Genomic DNA, 25,889 nt, shown 5'->3' with positions numbered 1-25,889 from the left:
GTACCCCGCCTCTCGTCCAGAACGTTAGCTTTAGATAGGCACCAGAAACCCTCCCGACCCCACTGAGGGACAAGGGTGTAAAGAAAATGGATGGATGGATATTTAAAACAAACATGGCCTGAAAATTAGGCTGTAAATGAAACCGTGGTAGGAATTTTCACAGGTAGTTGATTTTAAAGTGAACCTATTAATCAAATGTCAGTTTTTGCATGTTTTTGTGTTCCATTTGGGTCTGTACTGCTTCTAGAAACAGTTCAAACGCAAAATATGCATATTTTATATTTTCAGAATTTACAGAATTTGATTAAAATATGCAAGAAAGACGGAATAGGCAGGGGTCACCAACTCCAGTCCTAGAGGGCTACCGTCCTGTAACTTTTAGATGCGTCTCTGCTCAGACACACCTGGATCAAATAAACTGCTCGTTTCCAGCCTATTGCAGAGAGGAATGAATGCTGGTGAGGGAATTCAGACATTTTGGAGCAGAGGTGAATCTAAAAGTTGCAGGATGGTAGCCCTGGAGGACTGGAGTTGGTGACCCCTGGAATAGAGGATGAAAAATACTTGTGTTTTGCGCATGAGCAGATCCCATATAATTATAAAAGTTGGACCAATGTTTGAAAGCCATTTATTCATGACTTGGTAAAAAAAAAAAAAAAAGACATGAAAATTGCAATGAAATTGCAGGAATCCAAATGATTAACTCTTATTAGAGTTTCTTAGACAACATGCACTGGAATTCTTTGCATTGTATTGAAATTAATTTCTAAGAAGGAACTCCCCCGTTATTATACACACACACAGAGAAGCATTCATGGACATCTTGGAACAATGTGACCTCGTCTACTTCTAACATGAAGGCTTTCTTCAAACGCAGCATAAACAAAAACGTTTCTGCACAATATTCACAAGGAATTTATTTAACCTGAATCAAGCTATCTGAGTCAGATTAAAATGTAAATATTTCATTCAAAGTGATATTGTCTTAGTTGTGTTAGTTTGCTGGAAATCTGAATATTAGGTCCTACCGGGGTTGTCATGGCATCTGGTAACACACTGCTGCTTTATGACGCATGCAACCCAGGGCTCCTGCAGAGTGAAGATATAATGAATGCTTTAGATGGAGCAAAAAAAAAAAAAAAAAGCAGCCGTGGCAGTGATCATAATGATTTGCACTGGTGCAGTCGGCGACCTTAATAAAGCTAACCCTCATAAGCTGAATCCATTTGCAAAGCTTCTGTTATTTTTGTCTGCAAAATGACATCTAAAAGCTTATTATTGTAATACAGTGCAGCAGTGTTTCTATTATGCGGAACAAAAACACAACTCTGCGCAAACCCGCCACCAAGTTCAGCCCGAGAAATGATCATAACAGTCCTCTCTTACACAGCCAACAAAAAGGCATTGTGTTCCTGACAAAAGCAGCACGTACCGCAGGACTGTTGCACAGGATTGCATTAGGGTTTACAATCCTTTGTTACATATTTTTGCCCACTGTTGGGAGACAGCTACCAACTTTAGGTGCTTGCTTTCGACTGAACGGCTGAAGCAGTTTAAACAAAACAAAACTTCCCAGACGTTATGAGCGCTTTCAAACGCAGCAGGTTTTTCGCTCCGTCTTATGATACCTCTGTAAATTTGCACGATCAGGTTAAATGGCGCCCGACTCGTTAGTCTGTGAAAGAGCGGGAGACTTTTTTGCGCCTGAGCAAAGATGTGATATTGAGCCGACTCAATGAAATGTCAACAGAAGCCCTGCCAAAATACACCCTGCTTCAGTCGGGACTCTCAGCCGAAATCTGGTGAGGGCGAGCATCAAGCAAGTGGTTGGAGGAGGATTTATCTGTATACAAACCATTAATAACCCCTCCCAACTCCTCGTCAACTGGAACCGCCTGCCAACTTCAGGGGAGAGCCTGCATACGCTGCAGGTTTGTGCGCTTCAAAGAAAGCTCAGCGCGTGTCTGTGCTTGGTTATATCTATATTTATGGAAGAATCCCTGGGCTGCGCGAGTCCTGCCCCGTTTCTGCCTCCCCGTCCCCATTACCGGCAAAAATGACATTAAGGAAGCGCATAAACATTTTTAGCATCTGACAGAAAAAAAGAAACAGGCCGCACATATACCGCGGCATCAGATAATTCAAAGCAGTGGCATGTGACAGGTCGTGCAGATAATGTTCGTTCCTTTCTACCCCTGCAGTCCCACAGAGCTTAGTTGAAAGGACCTGTAACCCAGCGTGAACAACTTTTTTTTCCCTTTTTTTCCGTAGGAGACAGCCTGTAATGAGAAAGCCCCATTATGTGTCCAGCAGGAGCTTGTGCCTTTGCGCTGCAGCATCTCCCACAGTTACCCATGAGGTCTTTCTCTTTGTTAGTTAAGGGGAAGAGCAGCCGCAGACGTCCCTCGCTCTCTGCTTGTTAGCCAGCAGTAATGACAAGGCTGTGGGGAGCCAGGCAACCAGGCCAAGATGCTGGCAGCACGTTCCCCTCTGCTGGCCCTCGGCTTACCGACAGGAAGGGGAACAGAAGCAGACAGCGCGGAGGACACACTGGGAGGATAAGATCCAACAGACTGGGGAGGAGAGGAAAGATTGTAGAGCAGGATGAATATATATATATATTTTTTTACCTTTGCACAGACTGAGACCAGACCGGGCCATTATCAACAGGTATACAGACGGGGTCAAGGAAGTACCTCTCTTGTTCAAACCTGGCATAATAGGTGGTTTGCTCAGCAGCGCCGGGATCAATGCATAATTTGTACAGAAATTGCCTCTTAGGGTTTGTGTTTCTCTGGGATCCTGAATTTAAAGGGTACGTGATTTGAATTTCTGAGTCAAGGAACCGTTTGCGTCGGGGGTGGGGGGATGTTGCAATAGAAATCTCTGCAGGGAAGACTTTCCCTAACCGGTCGTAAGGATCCCACGTTTATCTCATGATGCAATGCGATACTGTAAACACAAGCTCTGCCTCTGGCATGTTATGACTTGAAGTGCGTGTTCATTATAGCTGAACCGGCTTACCTTGCATGCCACGTGCTTTTTTTCTGGATTTATCAGAGATGGAGTCGCACTGAAAAATGTCTTGGTGATTGTACTAGGCCCACTTCAGCCTGATGACCAGCTGATCAGTAACCTAAAAAAAAAAATCAAATAAAATGTGACCACGCCATGCTAAGTGCTCCCAGGTCATGCTAACACCTCCCTATGTTGAGAAAAAAAAAAAAGGAAGTTGGTTCTTGTAATATGACACTTCTAATAGAACCACAGAGATGTGTGAGAGAAGTTCCTCTTATTGAATTTTAACAAGTATTCTTTTGCACTTGCAGTGAATAGCCAATAGTTGATAAAGTATTGTATGATGCACTAGCATTCACTTCAGTTCTGTGTGCATTTATTACATAAAAATCCCCAAGAAGCACAAATTGGAGATTTTCAAAAATCCAGAAATTTCTAGATTTTAAACGTGCCAACAGATAGAACAGAACAAAACGTGCTGTGCGTCTTGCTCTCTCTCGCTCTCCTTCAGCCTTAATGAACTGCAAATGTAACTGGGTCTATATTAATAGTTGTATATTTCCACAAAATGTGTTCTTTCATGTATTTGTTTGCTTCTATTTGACTGTTGTTGTGTTCTTCTGTGTCTACTATAAGGGGTTCGGTCCTCCAACTCCGCCTTATTTTCTTCTTCTTTTGTTCAGGGTCCTCCAGGACTATTATAAATATTAAGTTATTAATTTCCTCTTCCCTTTTGTTGTTCGTTCCACTGGGGAGAGATCGGGTTGGAGAACTGGAGCACATGCTAGGTGCTAATGCTAATATCTCCCGATTGACAGAATAAATAAACGGAGACCGCCTCCAAACCCAGACTTGATGTCTTGTGGTTTGTCTGATCACCACACCAAACACAACGCAGAACTCCACCGGTCACACAGACATATCTCAACCAGGCGTAGATAATACAGTCTAAGGGCTGATTCTCTTGACCAGGCGATTTTGTTTTTTTGTGCATCACTTTTATTTATGTCACAGCTGGCCAGATCAGTCATTCAATGGCTTCAGTACCTTAAGAAAAAAATGGAGAACAGAATTTAATTGCTTTTATTTAAAACCAAGTGGAAACAATTAGCTCCGTTTCTGTTAAAATATAGTACAACACATTGGTTATTACAGTCTAAATAATGTTTTATCATTTGCTTCTAACATTTGTCCAGTCCATCACAGGGCCACACACACACACACACACACACACACACACACTCATTCCTAGGTCTATGGCATCTCAATGAAACAATTTTAAACATAGAAGCAGTACGATAATAAAATTCAAACCACAATTGTTTAAAGCTGTTGAGTTTTGCTACATAGCCTATGCCGAAATACTGTGTACCAAAATAATGCATGGGGAACAATGGAAGTACTTCCTATGTTTTTTAAAATTTAAATGCACCAAGTGTATTCAACATAAATTGTGCTTCATTTGAGGAAGATGGGACCAAATGCAGTCGGAAGTCACTGCTTTGGTTTGTTGAGCTGAACAAGAAGCTGCTGATGCCGCTTTAGGGGAGGATCAGCTTTTGAGGAAGGATTTTGTTCCTCGGCTCGGCTGGCATTGATGAGCTGCGGCGGGGCGGTTGTCCCGAGCCAGGGCCCAGCGCTTGGTAGACAGGAGCACAGATGGTGCAGACTTATTTAGTGGGTCTGAAGATAGCGAACTCCTTAATTCCTCATGGTGAAGCACGCTTTTGGCTCAGGCGTCCACTCATCGGCTACGGCCATCACCCATTCTGTCCCTCTCTCTCAAAATTTGTCAGGGCTTTTCGTAAAGACCAATCTCTTATACAGAAAACTAGATTAGTTTAGCTCGGCCTTCTCCAGACCCGTGCTGACTGCAGCGCTGAGACACAATTGCCTGACCAATATCGATCAAATCGGGACGTAACCTTGGTGTCTCAAGATTGACCTCCACATATAAGCCTGTACTTTTAGTTTTGCATAATTTGTGCAGAAAGGGTTGTGGCCATTTTGATTTCGTCTTTCTTGATTCGCGTTGAATTCTTCCCGTGACGCCATCGGAAGAGTCGGTACAGCAGGCTCTAAAACAGAAAAAAGAAATGGTGACTGGATCTCCACAAGAGCGAAATGGGATAGCTCTTGTTATAAATAGATGTCATCAATCTGAGAAAATGTCCTTCATTTGGCATGCGTCAGTCCTGGAGGGAGAAATGCATATTCAATCTTGAACAATGAGTGTCAGTCACTCCACTTTCATCCAACACATGACAGCTGTGCACAGCGGCTGCTTGCACAGTCAGAGAATAGTAGCTGCAAGGAAGTCGGAGGGAGGGGAAACACAATCAGCGTGTTACCGACAAACCTGGAGCATGATTGATGGACAGTTCACACTGGACATGCTGCACATGTAAAAGTTCGAACCAGATTCTTACGTACGCCATATGAAAAAAAACAAAACATACATCATCCTTTTCTTTTGTCTGACATCAAATAAGATGATTTTTTTTTCTGTTTCAGCCACTTAGGATGAACAGATTTTTTTTCCTATTTGCTAAAATAACTTTTTAGAGAACTTTTATTTTGCTTTCTTTAAACTTAGAAGTTTGTATACATTAAGAGTCTTGTGCCTTTACCAGTTTGGGAATGATGATGACGATGTCTTGGCTTAAAAGATTTTAAAGTGTTTAGGTTAAATCGAGGCACCACTTTGAGGCAACAGCTCAAAGAAACTTGAAAACTAGCTGAATTTTGCGTATAAAAATGCTTCAAGGATGTTCTTATTTGACACACTTTTTTTTTTTTCAAATAAAAATCTGTTTGACAATTTCCATAGATTTATCTGGATATATTTTAAGTAAAACTTCAAAGTAGAAATCATGTAGTCTCGAGAGATTTTGTTGCATTAAAATTTTGTTGAGATATTACAAGTTGATTAAATTACCCGGACCGTTTCTGATTGTTTTTAGAGTTAAAAAAAAGAGGGGGAAGCCATACAAGCCTGAGAATACAATTCAAACTATAAAGTGGCAATGAAATTATCTGTAAAGTTAAACCCAAAGAATAAATTCAGTGACTCTAACTGAGCAAAAACAGAATTTAGTCTGGTTTAATATCAGAATATAAGGATAAAAAAAGAAAAAGTTTATATATCTTTTTATAAGGTCTATGTGAAAACAGCACGGCGTCTGATGCAAAACGAGTTGACCGTTAACATCCCAAAGCATCGTGAAGGAGTCCATCTGTCCCCTGCAGGATGTCCCTCGACTGATCCTCCCAACTGTAAGGGCGCCAGCGTGTCGAAGCAAGGATGCAGCTGCTCCCAGCTGGATTGCTGTGTTCCGCCAGCACTGGGAGAAATGTTTGGTCTTTCTCTCCTCACTTTCAGCTTTTACCAAGTCACGTTGTGTAAACTTCTGCTCTGGCTTTCCTGTGTGCTAATAAGGCCTCTGTGGTGCCTGCTCCGGATGGAGGGCAGGACCAGAAACATCCGTCTGTTTGCACTAACGCGTAAATGTATTTTTGTTCTTGTCCGAACGCAAGGAATTTAGTTTGTAAGTGTGACTGCGTCGGCCGCACTCGCCAAACCTCCGGTTTTCTCGTCTGCGGTTCGCAAGCTTTGATTTTTAGCGACAGATCCGTGATGGAACGTAGAAGGACGGTGGCAGGTTTCTCGGGGGGCCGGTGCAGACAATGGGGAATCGCTTCCTTTTATCCACTAGTAAACAGCTTCATCTTCTTCAAGGATTTTCTTCCCCTTATTGACTCTTCCTTTCGTTCGTGTCCGGCTGAGTTGAGCTATTTGGGGCCAAGCACGAGTGAATACGCCGGGAAAAAAAGAAGAAGCAGGAGCTGGTTTTGAAAAGCCGCGGAGGGAATGTCTGCCACGGCCTGTAATTGTCAGTTTCATTACACTAACAGCCAATGATATAAGCAGTTCATGAAAGTCAAGGCTGAACATAGTGAATCTGATTAGTGTCTCCAGTCAAGCAGAAATGCTTTAGTTTGATGACAGGATTGTTTTGGTACAACACCAGAATAAACTCTTCTTGAACCAGTCAAAGCAAATCATCCCTACATTCACAACAAAAAAAGAAAAGAAAAGAGGATCGGCACAAGGAATCGGTTACATAATATATGCATTAACTACTAACAACTTACAAACAGGTCACATCGAGTGGAAAGAATCATCCAAGTGGAAGCTGATGGGCCGAGCAGACCCACAACAATTCCAGACGTAGAGGCGGAGTGGAAGAGACGGAGGTGAAGTCATGCATACGCACGAGTACGGACCTGAAGCAGAAAACGCAACCTGACGGGGACGTGGCGGTCTGTCAATACGGCTTATGATGCATTCAGACTGATGCAGCGAGAGCATAAAAAAGGCGGAACTCTTTAGCAAAGATGAAAGAAAATGAATAAACAGTACCGGTGAACATTTGCTTCTGCAGCGAAGAACTGTATACCTCGGAAATGTTCTGAAATGATCAAGAATCGACCTCCTTTTCGGTCCCGTCCACCAGATGTTACTGCAGTTCTTTGTGATTCTCTCTCTTTTTTCACATGTTCGTATGTAAAAACCACCAAGCTTTACGGAAGCTTCAGAGGTTTGGTAAAGAACTAACGACATAACCTTCATCAGAGAAAACCACCAGAGGTTGGTGGTACCTCTGGAGAAGCTGCAGAGATTCACAGCTCACGTGGAGGAATGTTCTCTCAAAAACAAATTGAACTTTTGGCCTTTTTTTTTTTTTAGAACATGCAACACATGGAGGAAAAGAAGCCAATTTCTCAAAATATATGAAACACAAGTGTCTGGAATGTTGCAATCAAAAGCACCGTTCCAAAGCAACACCTACGTAGGTGCCGTGCACTTACTCTATTTGACCGTCTGAATAGACTTTCACTCACCATGACAGACGCCCACACCTGATGTTGATTTTAGTGATTGAGACGACAAAGAACCCAGAGACTGGTGGGACAATGTAATGAAGAAAGATCTGTGTTAGGCCCAATGTATCTCAGTTATCGGTGAACAGTCATAAAATCAGTTACAGTTGAGATGCAGTGTTAGGCGTAGGAGTTTATATTCCGAGTGAATACAACAAAGTAACCGTGAAAATGTTGAAAACGTCATTAAGCACAAGTCAAAATTACACAAAAATCTGAAATTACATTTAATATAATATTAAAAATAGAAAGGCACTCCGTTCTTTAGTTCTTGCTTTCATCCTCAGTCAATTTAATAGATTGAGCCTCTTTTTGCACAACCTTTTTTTATAGTTTTTGTGCCCATGTGATCTACGGGATGAGAACAGAGACACATCAGCTATCTGCTGCTGTGGCTCACTGCGTTGGCCCCTTTGTTTCAACTGGAATGATATGAAGGAACCGTATTTTCCGTCTTGTACGTAAAGCTATATTTGCTCTTTGTAAACATCAGCTGCGGAGCTGGAGCGCAGCCCGCTGTATTTCGTACAGTAGATATCAAAAAAAAGGAAAGTTTTTCTTTTTTTTTTTTTTTTTTGCATTTTGTGCGGCGCGCCAGTCGATTAAAGCAAAAGTGGACATGTCCGGGCAAAAGAAGTCGTTTGGTCACCCTTTCTGAATACGAATGCCACTTTTCAGATTATTTTTTGTCCATAAAAAATGTTCAAGATCATCTGTTTCCTTTCACTTCAAAAATATGCACTGCCTTTGTTTTGGTCTATTACACGGAGTCCTGATAAAATTCACGGCTACAATGTGACAAAATGTGAAAGAGTTCAAGGAGTACAAGACCGTGTACATCCAAGTGCTCATGAATTTCATAATTTCTCATTGTTAAATTAAAGTAAGACTGTTTAAATATTTTCAAGTGACCCAGACCCAAACTGATTAAATTAGAAAATTCATTACAGGCTTACCCAACGCTGCTCCCTTCAGGTCCCACTGGGTTGGGGTTTAAATGCCAAGCGCTAACCAAATTCAGCGAGGATGAAGAAGAGGAAATGAAGTTAAGAGGAAGCAAGGGAGCAAAATAAAGTGGAAGAGGGAAGAACACCCGCAGAGGTGTTCATATAAGGGCAAGGCAACAAAATGTCTCATCTACACTTGTCAATTATTAATTTCACAGTCTGCTTGTTATTTATGGAGGTTGGCAGCATGTCAGAAGCACAATGCAGACCGACCAGTGGCTGAAGGTTGAGCCGATGCTTTATTTTTGTTCCATCTCACTTTGGATATCTTAAGAAACGAGAAAGAAAGGATGAAGCTGACAGAAAACACAGAGCCCCAGCGACGCTTTGCTCGCCGGTGACGTCCCGACTTCTGCTCGACTCCGCATCCTAAAATAGATTAAACTTCAACAATCTTGTCTTTTTCGGTCAAACGCTCTTTTAATCCGGTAACATTTCAAAATGCATGAAACTGCTTTGTTTTTCTCGTTGCAGAAGGATTTTGTTTATGCACGGTGCCAGGAAGGTTACCTTGCAATCAGCTGCCTGGGACAGGTGCCAGCTAATTTTTGTTTTTCCCGTCAAGGTGAAAGCTTTAAGGCTGAACAGAGCACAGGAGTTCTTCGCTGATTAGACTTAAGGTCAGCATATTAGCCATCCATTAAGGGGGAAATGATGGGAGTTTATGTAGCGTAGTGATGAATCTCCATTGCATCTCGTGTTTCTTTTCATTGCCACACGTCTCGTCTCCTCTCTTCCTTCCTTCCCTCTTTATTATTTTCCACCTCTGTATGTCTCTAGAGCTATTTCTCTCCTTTTGTCTGCCTCTACACGCTTGAGCTGGGTCCTTTGCCCTCTTCCCTGTTTTTAGTCTTCCTCTTCCACAGCTGCTCGCGTCTCGCCTGCCAAAGCTCTCTCCTCTTCATCTTTTCTTTTCCCAGCCCCGGTCATCGTTGCTTTATGACTCAAGCCTCAGAGAGGGAGCTTTGAATTGTTGCAGGGCGGTGTTACGTTTGCCCTGAGCCAGGACATAATGGGAGTTAACCGCCGGCTGTAAATTCGGCCGCCGAAGATGCGAGGGGTATGAAATGCTCAGCAGTGGGGCGTGCTGCTTATTGTGCTGGAAATGTAACTTATTGCACACGAGACTGCCGGGGCCCCCCTGTTCTCGTCAATCCTCGCTTTTATTGGGAGATTGCAAGAGGAGATCACAGCAATTTTTCCTCCCCGTCTCCCTCTGTGGCTGGTGTTCCCTAACCGCCTGTTTCAACCCCCGACACATTTATTCTCCGTTCGTTCTCACTGCAGTGTTTCTCCTATAGTTTCCCTATTTTTTTTCTTATCTTTTACTTACTAAACTATTCACACATCTCAGAACGTTTTCACATCTTGTCACAGTGCTACCACAAACTTTATTGTGTTTTTTATTGGATTTTTTTTTTCTAGTGGGATTACTCCGATACCCCGAAATTAAATCAAGCAAAACCAAAATAATTCAGAAGTCACCTAGTCCCAATAAAGATCTGACTTCAGAGAACATTTGTGAACAAAGAGAATCATGAAGAGGAGGTTTAATATACAAAACATCTCAAAGAGCACTTTTCAGTTCAAACTCTGTGCATGAAAATAGTACAGCACAAAAACAGACCTAACAAAACTGCACTTAATGTAGCCGCCTGAGCGAGGAGAGCATCGTCTTAAAAGTCAGAGATGCCTGAAGTTGAAAAGTTTTCTTCATAAAATTTGGCAGAACATTTCAGCCTTGAGGTGTCCAAAGTTGGTAGAGGCCAACCCCTGGAGACTAGCAGCAGCAAATGTTGCATAAGTTGATGTTGACTCATGGGAGCTGAATATAAATGTGACAGTTTTTATCTAGTAAGAAAATATCAGTTTCATTCAATCTTTTTGATTTTCATGGTAAAAGTAGGAATGTACCGATGGTGAAAACAATGTTGGTGTTATGGATATATTATCACACATTTAATAATATATAATTTATGCTATATATATTGAAATTTGTATGTAAAGATGCTACAAATACTGATCCTGAGCTTTAAATGTTGTATTTTGTAAAGGGTGAACGTCCCTGCCTTGGTTTTACATAGATGTGACTCTGCCCTGCCTGTGAAATCGTCTGGAGGCTGTGTAACATCTCTGCGTTATTTTCCTCCCAAAGACGTGACTGCGTCTAAGCCAGAAGCGCCTCATTTGTAGTCTTGTCCTTTCTTCTCGGAATTGATGACATTACCATGAAACCACCTTGCATTATGCTAGCCTTGTGTCAACTTTGGCACACCTCAAACTGACAGCGTCTATCTTTCTTCCATTCTGCCATTTTAAATCCATCAGGGCCAACTAAAACCTTCAGCGAGGGTCGTAAAGAGACAGAAATAAAAAATAAAAAAAATACCGCAAAGGAGGGTTTGCTGCTGCAGTGCACAGCGAGGGGAAAGTAACGTATGTCTGCGTCATTTAGAAGCTACAAACGTAACTGTAAACTGAGGAACTAGTAATTATGAGTATTTTTGGACTGTTTAGCTTTTACTGTTGTTTTGCGTTCACTGCAGACAAATTATAGAAATGAAAATCATCAGTATTTGCAGCAGTATTTGCACTTTTGCAGCTTTATTCTGATTGTAATATGAACAATGTGAATGTTGAGAGGATCCACTGAGCTGCATCACACATCCGTGCATATTACTTTGGTATTCCTTTCTTTTTTCTGTTTCTTTTCTACTGCAAATGAAGTGCATTCAGTTCATTTGCATAGTCATGTTTTCCAGCTCGGATTTAATTTTGTTTACAAAACGTTTATTTTACTTCCTATTTTATTGACTCAGATATATTTGATCATCTGTCTCCACATTCATCCATCTTTTCCATCCATACATTATTTCCGTCTGTTTCTGCAAGCATCGTATTCCTTCCACTCTGCTTGCTGGTTCTGTATTTAAAGCTTGGTGAGTGTAACATTTATTTCCAGAAAATATTTTTGCCATGCAATTTAATGTGCATCTAAAAACAACTGTGAGAACTCTAGAAAATTTCTGGTCTGGACTCTTATGAAAAATGTCTAGGAAGCCTGTTTAGAATGACCAAATGAAGACTGGCACCCTCTGCATGGGGTCACTGAAAACCCGTTCACCCTCCCCTCTCTTTAGCCGGTCCCCGGCACCCCGGGCTGCGAAAGGTCAGTCATCTTTGGGACTCATTATGTGGAACAGAAACTGGAACAGACAGTAAATGCGTGCGAGTCCCAGCAGCAACACAGCTCGAGGTGGAGGGGTAACTCTGACCCTGAGTTTATTCTTTTCGCTCTCGCGTCACGATGGTCAAGGTTCTTCGCAGCCTGCGGTCGGGCTCACACACAGGATTCCTTTACAGCGCCGAGCGTAGAGTAAATGATCGATTTGGAATTTCTCCGCAAGCCGCCCATCACCACATAAACACCCCCGACACCCAAGGTCCTCGGCTCTCGCCGGAGGCCTGATGCATGCAGCCGCTTGGACGTCTTTGACTCCTGCTCTGTAAGTTCGTCTCTCTCAAACGCAAACGCACGCTCCGTTGCAGAGCCCGTTCATCACCTTCCCTGACACGGAGGATTTACAACGCCGCCCTTGACCGTGGCTCGGCCCTGAGATCCACCTTCTCTCGTCGGGAGACAGATTGGGTTGGCAGGTGTGACCCCCTCCTCCCAACGCCACGGTTTTATGTGGACATAAAAAGTAATAAAGCAGAGGAGTGATAGGTGCTTTTCATTGCTAATTATGTCCCTCTGTGGCAATTAAAACCTGTTTGCATACACTGTTGGCACAAATGAGCCACATCACACCCCCACCACTTGGCCAGTGAGGTGTGTGTGGGTGCGTGTACGCATGAGTACCAATCTTAGTGTCACCCTGGGGACGCGAGTCCATGTGTATCCTGCTGTCAGCGAATTTTCCACAGAGATAACCTTGAAGAAGAGGCCGGGCGCTTGGCTGGGACTCTGAGCGCCAAGCTGGAGCGGGCCAAGCGATGGCACCGGTAGAACTTCTCCGAGACCTTTAGCCACTTTGAGGAGACTTAATCCCAAAGTTGCAATGAAGTGGAGCAGCTTAAGTGCTTTAGTGAAAGCGAAAGCACACACAGTTCGTTCATGAAAATGAAAGACCATCTCTGTGGATACCTCTTGAAAAGAGAGGGGAAATAATTGACTTTTGCTCGTCCTTATTTGATTAGAAGTTAAATGGTAACATTTAAATGATCTCCCAGGCTTACATTACTCTGGTTTATCAGCCAATATAATTCACACGAAACTTGTCAGATGTTACCTTTTATTTTGACGATTGTTTTTTTTTCTCAAGCTATTTTATTTTAAAAAAAGGAATCTTTACTCTAGATATATAATTAGCTTGCAATTACTCATGTATACTAGTAAGAAATATAGATAAATAAAATATTATTTTTTTCCAAAATGCGGATAAATATCACATTAGCGCAGTTGAGTAAGTATTTTGTTTGTTCAAATCGTTTAACCCCCGTTTTTCCACTGGAACGTAAAATGATCCGTCTCCCATTTGTAGCCCATTTGTTGCTTTTTTTCTTTTTTCTGCAGAAACATTTTGGGTCAGTTGTTTAAGTGGGCCACTAAATCATTTGGGGCCGTTTGAGGAATTTGCTGGCTGGCCAAGCAGTGGAGCTCTTGGGTCCATGTCATTGAACATTGGCCTACATACTTAACGTGGTAGAGTCTTTTCTTGCCACTGCATAAAAAACTATGGATGCCCTGATCAGTCATTAATTGTTCCTTCTCTTCCAATTTAAGAATAAGCAAGTCGAAACCAATAATGAAAAGGAATACCTGACTGGAACTGTTATTCTTCAGATGATGCTTTTACTCCATCATGTTTCCCCTCCATTTTCATATGACTTGTTGATACTTGGGGTTCTAAAATACTTCAGTGCAGTTTCAGTTATTATATGGCGACAAAGCGTCTACAGAAAACTGTTAGAGAATACCTTGATTTCTTTGATCAACAAAATAAAGTGGAAGGCTTATGATGAGTTTTGCAAACTTCCACACACATGTAGACTGTGGCTTTTAAAAATTGGACACTCAAATTAGCTTGCCAGGATTTAGGTTGATAAAAAATCCCAGGCAGTACTCAAACAAAATGTTAAATCCTGAGTTTAAGAGTTTTAAAATAAGTTAAAAATAATCAGGAGCTTTATCTGAAACCTTATCAGATTAAGCTCCTATTTAAAACCTATATTGATTTATAAAATTGATTGCACACAGCTGAGGGACGAAGACTGAAAATGGGCAATTGTTGTTTTTATTAAATTAAATAAAACTGGAAAAACGTGTAGAAAAACATATTTATTTTGAGGTTTGAATCATTGGGTTACTGTTGCACTCCAGATTTCCCAGCAAACCATCTACTACACAACAAATGACTAATTCATCACATCCTAAATTGTGACATGGAAAGAAATAAAATAATGCAATATTTTAATCAGTCTGTAAATGTAAGCAATGTGTACTGTAATTTGTGCGCAATTATAAAATGGCTGCATAATAAACTCCCACTGAGGACATGACCGCTGTGTATAATACGTTTGCTGTGGGTCTCTCCTTCCATATGTGTATATTAAAATTCATTGCATTTATTTGGCCGCCGTGCCCTTTAGTCCCCCGGCTTTCCATCAATCCATTTTCTCCCATTTCCCCCCATGCTTGTCCTCGTGCCCGGCTTTCTCTCCGCCTTTTAGCTTAAGTTAATGGACTACTGCACATTCGGCTTAGAAATGTTGTGAAGTAAACAGCAGCTCATGAAATATTTACCGCTCTCCGATGTGTGAGGGTGGATGCCTGAATGTCTGCGGATGCAGTCAGCTGTAGCCAGCCTTTTGCTTCTCCCACTCCCACACACACACACACGCACACACACACACACACACACACACACACACACACACACACTTTCTCTCTCTGTGTGGCACACACTTGCATGTAAAACTCCGGGGGCACCCCACAAAGCAATGGGTGCCTCTGCATTTTGGTACAGAACCAGTATTGAAAAGCAGCGCTGGGAGGGGTAACGTTCTGCTGCGGAGTGAGTCACACAGTTTCTTGCATTCGTATTTACTAAAAAGTTGCACTCGGATAGCATTTTTATTCTCTGATGGAAGCAAAAATGTGGGGAAAAAAACATTGATTTGTTAAGAATTATAGGCTTTGTTACATTTATAATAATGTTTATAAATATATCAGATTCATATTCTGCTAAAAAGCATAATGTAGGTGGAAATGTTTATTTTCATATTTGCAGTATCTGTATTTTTTTAGGCTATAAAACATTCACAATCAACTCAGAGGTTCATCTCGTCTCTTAGTAGGAACAAGAGACAATAAACTAAAAAATTATTCAATCAACAGTGAATAAATAAGCAAAATGCACACATATTCAAAAAGCTAATAGAAGCAACTAAAAAATTGTCATGAAATGAACGTTATGTGAGAGGATTGGAGTTTTTAATTCAGGAAATGTTTGATTCATATGATTTAAGTTCAGCCATGACCTCCCAGCTTTCAGCACCACACCTGCCACTGTAGAACAACGACTAAACACCACAGTTTAGTCCAAGTGGAGCCTTACCATTGGTGGAACCAGTAGACAAACATAACATGGCATACTTTGCTAAAATATATGAAATATACATTAATATATTAAATGAGGAAGGCAGGGCTCAGTACTGTCCTGCATTAACATGGAGTCTCTTTTTCCCTTCGTCTTTTAAATAAGATCCCTTTTTGACTTTAGTATTTTATATAACATAACTCAAACCATCTCAGTTGAAAAGTTGTCCCCATTGTGTGTCTAAAACTACTTAAATTGGCCTTTAGAATAAATACTCCAAGAACAGAAGGTTGCTGAACTGAAGATTTATGCCAGGAGGGACTGTGGAGATTTTGCTGCCAGTTATGAGGCTATAAGTAATCACTGTAGCTTAATGGCAACAGAGATGTCTGTTTGTCCCAAAAAAAAAAAAAAAAAGGAAACGCCTGCTCAGCAAAGACCATTACAGGATATATTATAGATAAAAACTGCCGCCAGGGTTGGCATTTTTGTTGTTAATGTTTTGTCTCTGTAGTCCAAACAGAAATTCCCCCACATTGTACCTCATAAACTGATAAGGACCATCAAACGTCTCAAACCGATGATGTGCTGTGCTGGAAAAATCTAGATTGTTTGGAATACTTTGACGCTATCAGCAAAAACCCATCTGCTCCTCATTCGGGGCTCACATTGGGTTTTATATTTCATATAAATATTTAAGTGTCGCTTATATGTGTAAGTTTGTGTGAAAAGGCTCTTTGGTCTTTCTTCCCCCAAGACTGTTCCGCCTTCATTTCCAGATCTCGCACCTGTTTTTCCAAGCACATCATACCTCTCCTCCACCATGTTATATGCCATGACATGCATCACATCATGCTACGTAACCCCTTGGGGTTGCCAGTAGCAACGCACATACAGTTTATATATAATCCTCTGAACAAGCAGAAATGAGAAGTGAGTACATGCTGTGTATATGCGATTCAGAATGTTTTAAGAGGCGTTCCTATATCGTTTAAGACGCTTCTTTATAAAACGTCCAATATGGGGGACAAACTCCACATTGTCCTCGGAGCTGAGTTGCTGTGTTGGTGTAAAAGAAGCCGCCGTAAGCTGGGCTGCATGCATAATTCAGTAGTGAACCTCATCGCCGTTCTTATTGTCTGGAGACCGGGGTCTGCAGATAAATGACCGCTACTATGCCCTCAGTCTACACACACAAAAATTCACCAACAGACCCAAAAGCAGGTCAGTCCCACTGACCCCCAGGCCTCTTCAAGTTGCTCCTGCTCAGCTACGTTTTGTGACGGCGCCAAGAGTCCGCCCTACGGGGTCACTCACACCTCAGCAGCTCAGACCATAACGGGAACATAATGTTATCGAAAATTCAAGGTGAAGAGAGAGCTTTGGTAAGCTCGGGTGTAGCAGGTGCAGACAACGGTTGCCCACTTATCATATCCATTTATAAAGCAGCAAGGCTGTATGTTTAATGGGACGCGTAGCTCATCCTGCCCATTACCGCTAAGAGCTGGCGTTCATGTCTCCGCTTTACTTTGAGGCTGCAGGATTTAAGGGAATAAAGGAGAAAACTTTTCAAAAATCCCTCGGTCAGCAAGTCTGTCGCACCGTCCAACTTGCATAATTGTCCCACAGTGGGGAAACTCTTATTTATTTAAATGGCATTATTATCATTTCCATTAATAATGTATACCCTTCTGTTCGTTTGACTGAAGGGCAGATGTGAGAGGGTTCTGAAATTGCTCAAATCTTCAGTGGAATATTACTCTGGCAGATTTTCATCAGCGGAACAAATTGTGGCGGAGTATCATGGCAGAGCAACATTTTCTCTTTAATCGGGTTACTTTCTGCGGACAGAGGACTCAATAGACGTCGCTTCATTCTTTTAATTATAAAAACCAGGCTATCTGAAACTTTATAATGCGTTTTCCCCTCTCCTGTGTCACTACATCAAAGCCAAAGCCGAGCTGAAAGGCACGATGAAAAGGAACTATAGAAGCCTTTCTGCTCGTTTTCTGAAGCCACCGACTGGATTTGATAATTGTCCCAATGTTCAGTTGGTGCGAACGGCTTTCATTTTAGTCACTGAATCAACACGCAAACCTGCAGGTTTCACACATTCTGAGCAGAGTATGTTTATTTACCGGAGTCTCATTGAACGTGGTCATGGTCATGTTCTGCCTGCCGTCTTTGTAAACTCAAGCAAAGTGATTACATCGTTCAATCTACTCGTACAGTTTTTGACCGGAATTGGCAATATAGACTGACCAGATATGCTGTGTCAGGAATGTCTGTTGTGATTTTCATTTTACTGTTGGGCAGGAATTAGAGCCGCGCGCTATTTTAGAAACAAGCGACACTCGATAACACTGATGAATGTTGCGATAACTATATGAATTGCGACAGTAAGCAAATAATTAAAAAGTGTTTATGCCTTTCTCCTTTGGGTTCGCGGCAAACAGAGGACTCGGGTAATGAGCGGTTTATCCAGCTACTGGGGGAAAAATCATTACTTCTGTCACTGCTAAAAGGATTTTATAAGAAATTGCTTGAGGTCTGCTATTGTGCAGTAGTAGTTCCTTCATGACCTGACCTGCTCTAAATACTAGGATGTTTTATTCGGCCTTAAACAACAAGGATTGCCAAATAAATTACCGTCCTAGCGGTAATATATTAATACTTTGCCACCTGGTGTCAGTAAATACTCAATTTAACGGTTTTGAAGGATAAAATATCAATCAATCAAGCTTATTGGTAGTTGGAGAAAGTTATGGCACATCCACATATCGATTTGTTCTAAGCATCTGTTTAATGCTTGGATGGGTTCAGATCACAGTATTTGCAATTTGTTGCAGTCATACAGAAACTCAGTATCTCCAAGAATTCAAACTTTTTAAGGAATGAAAATTTTTTTTTAAAAATTCACAGACTTTGGTGAAAGTCACAAGCTATGTTTGATACTTTCCACAGGGTATTTATCAATGGAACAGCCGAGAGATGACTAAATATAAAAATGCGAGATTTCTGCCTCAAGGAGACAAATAGCTTGTTTTCCTAAAACTTAAGTCGCCACAAAATATTACGTTTTTTTTTTTTTTGTTGTTGTTGTTTTTTTTACTGTTAATCTCATTTCTTTATTTTTTATTTTTTTTTACGACTGGTTACAACACTACACACAATGGAAATAAGAATATAAGTAGAGCTGCAATTAAGGAACATTCAAGAATTGCTTCGCTGCAAGCAGGCTGTCGGATCACAAGAATGTTGATCAAGTAACTTTATGAACTATTTTATTCAAGCCCTCGTTTACTTATTTTTAAACTTTAAGCCGCAATGCCATAGCAACAGAAAACGTGTGTCATCTCTTAGAAACCAAAGCTGAAGTAAAACCAGAAATACTTTAATAACTGAAGCAAAAAGACAAGATGAAAAACAGCTGTGTTGGAAGATAGCAAAACTTTACAAAGTAGTGCTATTTTTTTTTTTTTTTTTTTTTTTTTTGGTGCTGACTGAGTCTCTTTGCTTATGACTTTTATGACATTTAAGGTTGACAGCATTCAATGTCATCGTCACATAGAGGCTCGTGGGATACAGCGGACCCCTTGCGGTCCCAGATCGTTCAGTTTCAAAGTTATTGGAACACCGACCTTGTCATTAACTGCTCCATTTCCCTGACCAATCAGAATCGAGGAGTTTGAATCTGCCAACACTATGAAACCATGGAAAGAAAAAGGAGCTGATATTAGAGGCCACTGAAGAAGTTATTTGTTACCTAGCAACAATAAGCTCTCCAGTCAAGTGGTTGAATAATTAGGTCCTGTTTGCCTCTAGTGCAAAAACAGTTGCGTATGAAAAAATGATCCTTTTTGTCTCCTATTGCAGTGACTGCACTTTCAACTTGCCTTGAAAATAAATACCTTTATTCACAATATATTCTGTGACATCGATATCCTCTCCATTGAACCATTTAGTGTCTGTTTTCATTTATTAGTACGAGCTTCACAAGTAGGTTAAAATTAATCGCAAAATCTTGTCAAGTCCGATTTAAACATCGAGAAGCTTCAGATGTGTCCGTTTTAGTCTGCCGCGCCCAAACCCCATTTATGGTTCCTCAAACACAGAGACGAGGGTTTATCCAGCCTGGCTTTTAGTGAAGTCCCAATCATGCATTATCTAGCAGAGTGCTATCCTCACGCACCTCTTATTTTCCATAATAAAAAACTGCTCAGCACTTTGTTGCGCTGCATGCATAAAAAGGAGCTTCTCGCATGCCAGCCCAGGTTAGGCGGAACCGTAACTGTTGCTAACTTCTTCACAGATTTCGGTATTCCTACGTCGTTCAATCAGAAGTCTGCACCTCTCTGCTTTACTGGGGAAGTTTGTGCCCCCGTTGCCTGAACACACCCTAAAATATTACAGCATGCCACCGTTTATGTCCTACATATCAACTTTACCACTGCTGTAAACACGAGCCACCGCTGACTCGTTTCCTCGCTCCCGCAAGAACCCCAGCAGGAACATTTCTACTCGGTTTCTGCAGCTCAGATGGAAACACAAGAGAGGCTGCAGCATGCCAATCAAGCCCATCCCAACCAGTGCCACTCATGGAACATCTAGGATGTTTGGCATTATTCCAGCTCGCTGTTATGATGGCACACATGTAGATGACTTGCACACGCATGCACATATCTGCCAGTCTTCATCCTGTCACAGGTCTGGTCTCGGTGACATGACAGGGCTTTGTTTGGGAGTTGACAGCGAAGGCTGCTTCATAAACTCAGCACGCATCCATCCCCATCTTCTCTGCTGCTTTGGGATGAAGGAAAGAGGTGATCCAGGTTTTTTTTTTTTTTTTCTGGTTGTTTCTCTTCTCTGGTAGTTCGCTGAATCACCTTGAGACAGGTTCAATCTGTCACAGAGCTTATTGGGAAAACTTTTTACTCCAGATATAGGGCAGTGACCAGAATTGGACATTTTTTATTTGATAAGTCTCGAATTAACGATAATTTACAAAAAACAAACAAACAAGAAAACAGTTAATTAAATGTACCAAAATTCTAAACTATCACTGTTTTCCTTCTCTTAATGCATTAACCAATTGGTGGTTTGTTAACAATAAGCTAAAACTTAGGGAAATGTGTAAAGATTCAATAAAACAAAAATGTAATTTTATCCCAAGGATAAAATAAATCTGAATAACCTTCTGACTTCTAACATGCTTTTCCTTGCAGCAAAGACGACATTTCACAGTAACATGTCCTGCATGGCATCATTGGTTGTTGGAAAGCACTGCTAATCCACCTCATTTGCTTTTGCCGCTCCTCTTTAAATCCCTTTCTGGCCATATGTACAGAAAGACGTTTGAGTTGTGGTCATGATCCTCGCCCATCATGACGGATGAAAGAGATTTCTCTCTGCTCTTTGGTCCCGCTTCACATCCAAAAAGCCTGCAAGATTTTGGGTCACAGCTCAGGTATTATTTGAGTTTTTGTCAAGCTAATCAGCCGGTTCTAGTTTTGAAAACAGCACCTTGTTGCCACGGTTACTCATTATAGCAACTGTCTGAAAGTTAAAAAAAAAAAAAAAAAAAGTAACAGCAAAAAAATCCTTCCTGCTGCACAACCTCCAAAACCAGAGGGAATAATCGGCAAAACATTCAACCAAATCAGTTATGCACAAAAGTCCACAAAGAGAACAAATCAGAACTAATGTAAAAAAAGCTACTCCCACATGGTGCTGCTATTGGTGGCGCAATCCTGGAAAAATAGAGGCGTTGATCATATTTAATGCTTTAGGACTCATAACTCCCATATCCATCGAGGACCCTGCGATGCATTCCCTTCTTTTATTTGTTGTTATGGTGTGAATTTGCACATCAGAAAACCGGAGATCGTCCAGGAAAAGCGCCTCTAATTCTTTTTCTGAATAATTTAGCAAAGGTTGTGCTTTAACTGAGGGTTAAAGCCTCAACCCTTGAGGGAGAAGACGGGGTGAATGTGTGGCGACTGGACTGAATAAAAAAAAAAAAAAAAACTGAATCTTTTAGTGTCCTTGCTTGTGTATGTGTGCATGCTGAGTTCATTGTGGATGTGTACAAGCGTGTACATAATGCGCGAACAGACTAGACGCAGAGAGTGGAACATCCGTGTCCTGTCTCTACAGAAGTGCAGCTCAGCTTAGGGACTGCACATCACTGTGTAAATGCAAATTGCAGTGTCATGCTGATCAATCCTGTGGGCTGCTGAGACAGGTTTCTGTCGGGGCCAGTCAGCAGCATCCAGGGCTGCTCTGTCTTCTGCTAGTCTTTCTCGGGCTTTCCACTTCGGTTGTATTGTTGCTTTTCGCCAATCCTAAAAAGTGCTTCTGTTTGCCTCAGGACATATTTGCAAATCAAAAAAATAATTAATGAGCTTGTTTGCATATCAGCGTTAACCACACGTGACCCCGGCTAACTCCTTTTTTTTTTTTTTTTCTTTGTTTCCGCAGAATGCAACTTGAATAAAAGAATCCGGTGGGACTGGACGGACACAGCGCAGCACTCTTGGATAAGCCGGTCAGCGCCGAGCCGGGGGAGAGGTGAAGCCACTAATCGGGCCGTCATGCTTTAGCACACAGGAAAGACTGGCTGATCACTGGAGAAGCACCGTTTGCCTTTACATAGATAATCCTGAGCCACAGAGGCGCACATCTCCCACTTATCTGCCGTTTGTCATCCTTGCAAAGATGCCAGTGCCAAGATTAGCGCGGTGGCATTTCTGGTGACGGAGCACACAGCTTGCGTGCGCATCCAGGCAGGCCGGCCGGCTGGTGGATCGACGGGCGGACGGGCACACCACAGGACATTTTCGGTGGGCGTGGTGGAAGCATGAGGCCCTGGGCAGGCTCTTGGCGGTGGATTACCCTGGTGCTGCTGGCCTGGGGCACTCTCCTCTTCTACATCGGTGGCCACTTGGTGAGGGACAGCGAGCATCCGGAGCGGTCCAGCAGGGAACTCTCCAAGATTTTGGCCAAGCTCGAGCGGCTTAAGCAGCAGAATGAAGACCTGCGGCGCATGGCAGAATCTCTCAGGTAACAAAATGTTCAAATCGACAGATTTATCTGCGGCACCAAACACTTTTTGGTTTCTAATTGTTGCTCTTGTTTGCTCTTAGATAAGTCCTTTATTAATCATGTCTTCTTTATAATATAATCTACAAATTAATTGAATTAAGATGTTGTCCTTGCAGAGTTACCTCACCTGCAGACAACACTGCTTGGTGGTGAGATGCTTAAAATAATAAATTCAAAGAAAAAAAGGAACAACTGAACTAGCTACCATGTTGGTAGTCAAACTAGTTACTATAAATGCTTTCTGTACTAAATACAATTTTATTTTAGATATCTGTGTTTTACATTGGCTACTGCTATTAAATTAATGGGTTAGCTACTTGTGTAGTTTCCAGCATTCATGCTAACAAACCTAGCTTAGACAACAGGTAGAGAAATCTGCTCTTTGTGCATAATAACCGAACAGTAGATGGAAACATAAGTCTGTCTAATGTTCAAAGTTTATGCTAGTACCAAGAAGTAGACTTATAAATTACAACTTGTTTAGATAAGACTATTCTCTCTGAAAGAATATGGTAGCAGTGGATTAGTTAGCAAAATGTTATATCAGTGAACCAAAATGGAGACATTGTGCTATAACCGACTGTTAGTTTGGCTTGGTTTGCATCTACAGAACCCGGGTCAAGAGTTAAATGCAAGTTCATCTGTCCTACTGATTGAGTTCTGTTTAAATGTATAGATCGACAACAAACACAGCAACAAATCTACAACTGAGTGGCTGAAATGGGGAAAAATCAAGATGTTCCACTCGTCCTGTCAGGCCTCAACCTGATTAAAAGGGCATGGTGGGGTCCATAAGAGAGCTGCGCAGAAACAAATGGCTAAAAATGACCTGATGCACAGCTGTGGAGACTGAGGATTGAAATTTGTTAAAGTTAAGAAACATTGGGTCTATGTTGTTTTCTACATTTAGCTTTTTTTCCACATTGGCTCCTTTTTTCAGCCCTAATATGTAGAACATTAGAATAGAAACATTGTTGGAAGAACTATGGTAAAAATCTGTAAAAGCACTATATCTATAAATGTCTAGTTAGTTGAGGCTTTCACAGCATCTGTGCAGATCATCCAGTGGAGGACGTTTGCAGGACGTTATCTTTCCTCTGGCTGCTCTGTAAATATTTGAAATGCTTTTCCAAAACCACATAATTCCCCCCAGGATTTTGTTTGTGCTAAAGCTGACAAGGTGAAATTTAGAGAAAAAAAAAAAAAAACTCAACAGTGGACACAATGCACCTGTTAAAGTCCTGCAACCACCACATGTGGTCGCCTCACTTTCAGTCCAATCACAAAAACCCGGAGCCGTCGGTGGCTTGTGGTGGAGCTTCATCAGACGTCCACGATTGTAGCAGCTAATCAGTGGTGTGATAGATGCTGAGTGTGACAGATGGATAGCGTGTCACACGTCTCACCAGATTTTGTTATTTTAAAAGACAATAGCAAGTCCATTAACCGCACAGCATCTTTCACACATTCAAGCTATTCGTAACAGTGAGGCAGATGGTTCTGCTCTTATCACCGCATGCTGACAGCGTTTTTCAAAACACTCAAACCCCAGTTCTGGACGTGGATGTGTGCGAGCGTGCCTCCTTCTACGAAAGATGCGGTTAGTGCGCGTGTGTGTGTGTGTGTGTGTGTGTGTGTGTGTGTGTGTGTGTGTAGTTTTAAGGGAAAGCTTCAGATGTTGCCGTAGCTGTTCCTCTGTGATATTCTGATTCACTTTGATGCGAGGACCTCATCGGTGCACACAAACATGAAAAAAACAAAACACATGCATTACTTCAGACAGCTGGTCCTTGATTAAATCCCCTGCTTTTGTAATTATTCAGAATTGGCTCACAAACAAAGGTGGAATTCGCAGCATCAAAAAAACAGAAGAAAAAAAAAAAAAAACAAGTGCAGCTTTCCGTCTATGTCCAGATGGGTCCCTGACACACTGCGTGCTCGCAGCTTGTTATTGAGTTCAGGATGTTGATCTGGGACTGAGGACTCTGCAGTTGTTTACTGGGGCAGTGCAGCGTTGCCTTGTCAAGTCCCACTAAGCTAAGTATCACAGAACGGCAAGCCAAAAGGAAACTGCTGGTTTGCTGAGGTTAAGCTTTATGAGCTATCTACAGCAAAAGGGCTTATTTTGGCCTCTATTCCCTTCTATATTTTTAAGCTTGGGGTTAGGCTGTTCATAACCGTTGAACTTTTTCACATTGTTTAACTTCAGAGCCACAGACTTCAATGTGTATAATTTCGATTTTACGTGGTAGAGCAACAGAAAGCAGTGAATGTTTTGTGAAAGAGGAAAATGGTGCGGCCGTTTTAAAATAAAATAAAAAATCTGAAAATTGTTGCTCGTATTTGTTTTCAGCCTGCCTGAGTCTGAGTTACTTGTTAGAGCTATTTTGGTGCAAATACACCTGCAAGTCTTTGGTGTATGGCCCAGCCAGCTTTGAAAATCTAGAAACTGAAATGTTTCCCCCCATTACTCCTCATGCAATAGCTCAGGCTCTGTCAGGTTGAAAAGCGTGCATCTGTGAGCATAAATTGAAAGTCCTGCCATTCTCAACTGGATTTAGATAAAATCATCCTCAAACACGGCGACTGAGCCACTGTAGCATATGAAAATGCTTTAATAAATCCCAATTGTAAAGTCATCTACCCAGATGATGTTTGCTCTGCTGGCGGAGGATTGGGAGGGGCTTAGCAGGAGTGGAATTGATGCGGATGGGACTTTTAATACCACCCACAGGCAAAATGTGTTGTTTTGGCCAAACCTTTCAAGAGTCAAAGAGCTATCCCGCAAGTTCCCATCTCGGCTGATGTGCAAAAAGCCTCGGTGCTGCCAGGCTGGCAGGAGGGAGAGAGGAGAGTGCACGGGAAGGGGCGGGGTCAGGGGTGGACTAGCTGGGTCAGGCTTGGAGCCCGTTCTGGTTCCAGCTCCGGCTGTTTGAAGCCTCTAATTGTTTACCTTCCAGGACTGTGTTTAGCTCCGTCAACTCTGAACAACATCTCCGTTTCTGCTGCAGAAAAGTATCTCTGCAGTGTGACACTCCAACCAGCATTTATTAAATAGCACTTTGTGCATCTAGACAGTGGAGTTCAATGTTATGGTCTGCATAGATCGTCTTTAATAAAGGATAGATTTTTGGATGGAACATCTAATGTCTACCCTGTCAACAGACATCCGTCTGGGGTAATTAGTGCTTTCCTTGCTTTGCCTGTCAGTTTA

At 41.8% G+C, this 25,889-nt stretch overlaps 1 protein-coding gene and 1 long non-coding RNA gene across 3 annotated transcripts in view; one reads left to right on the top strand and one right to left on the bottom strand.

Moving 5' to 3' along the window:
- Nucleotides 1–25,889, top strand: part of fut8b (fucosyltransferase 8b (alpha (1,6) fucosyltransferase)) — a 110,001-nt gene that overhangs the window by 35,580 nt on the left and 48,532 nt on the right. For both annotated transcript variants that reach the window (XM_088002156.1, XM_088002157.1), the window contains exon 2: nucleotides 22,052–22,633. In XM_088002156.1, coding sequence (XP_087858282.1) covers nucleotides 22,431–22,633 — 203 coding nt within the window. In that variant the 5' untranslated portion in view covers nucleotides 22,052–22,430. The remainder of the gene's footprint in view (nucleotides 1–22,051; nucleotides 22,634–25,889) is intronic.
- LOC148153067 (uncharacterized) lies at nucleotides 4,086–8,985 on the bottom strand. Its single transcript, XR_015761782.1, has 2 exons — nucleotides 8,919–8,985; nucleotides 4,086–5,096 (listed from the first exon to the last, which is right to left on the bottom strand). It is a non-coding gene; the product is annotated as an uncharacterized LOC148153067 (long non-coding RNA).

This window comes from Poecilia mexicana, unplaced genomic scaffold (assembly GCF_051168715.1).
Source record: "Poecilia mexicana isolate PSO_F unplaced genomic scaffold, ASM5116871v1 scaffold_21, whole genome shotgun sequence".
NCBI lineage: Eukaryota > Metazoa > Chordata > Actinopteri > Cyprinodontiformes > Poeciliidae > Poecilia > Poecilia mexicana.
Note: the sequence above shows the minus strand (reverse complement) of the source record. Positions and strands in the feature narration are given on the sequence as shown.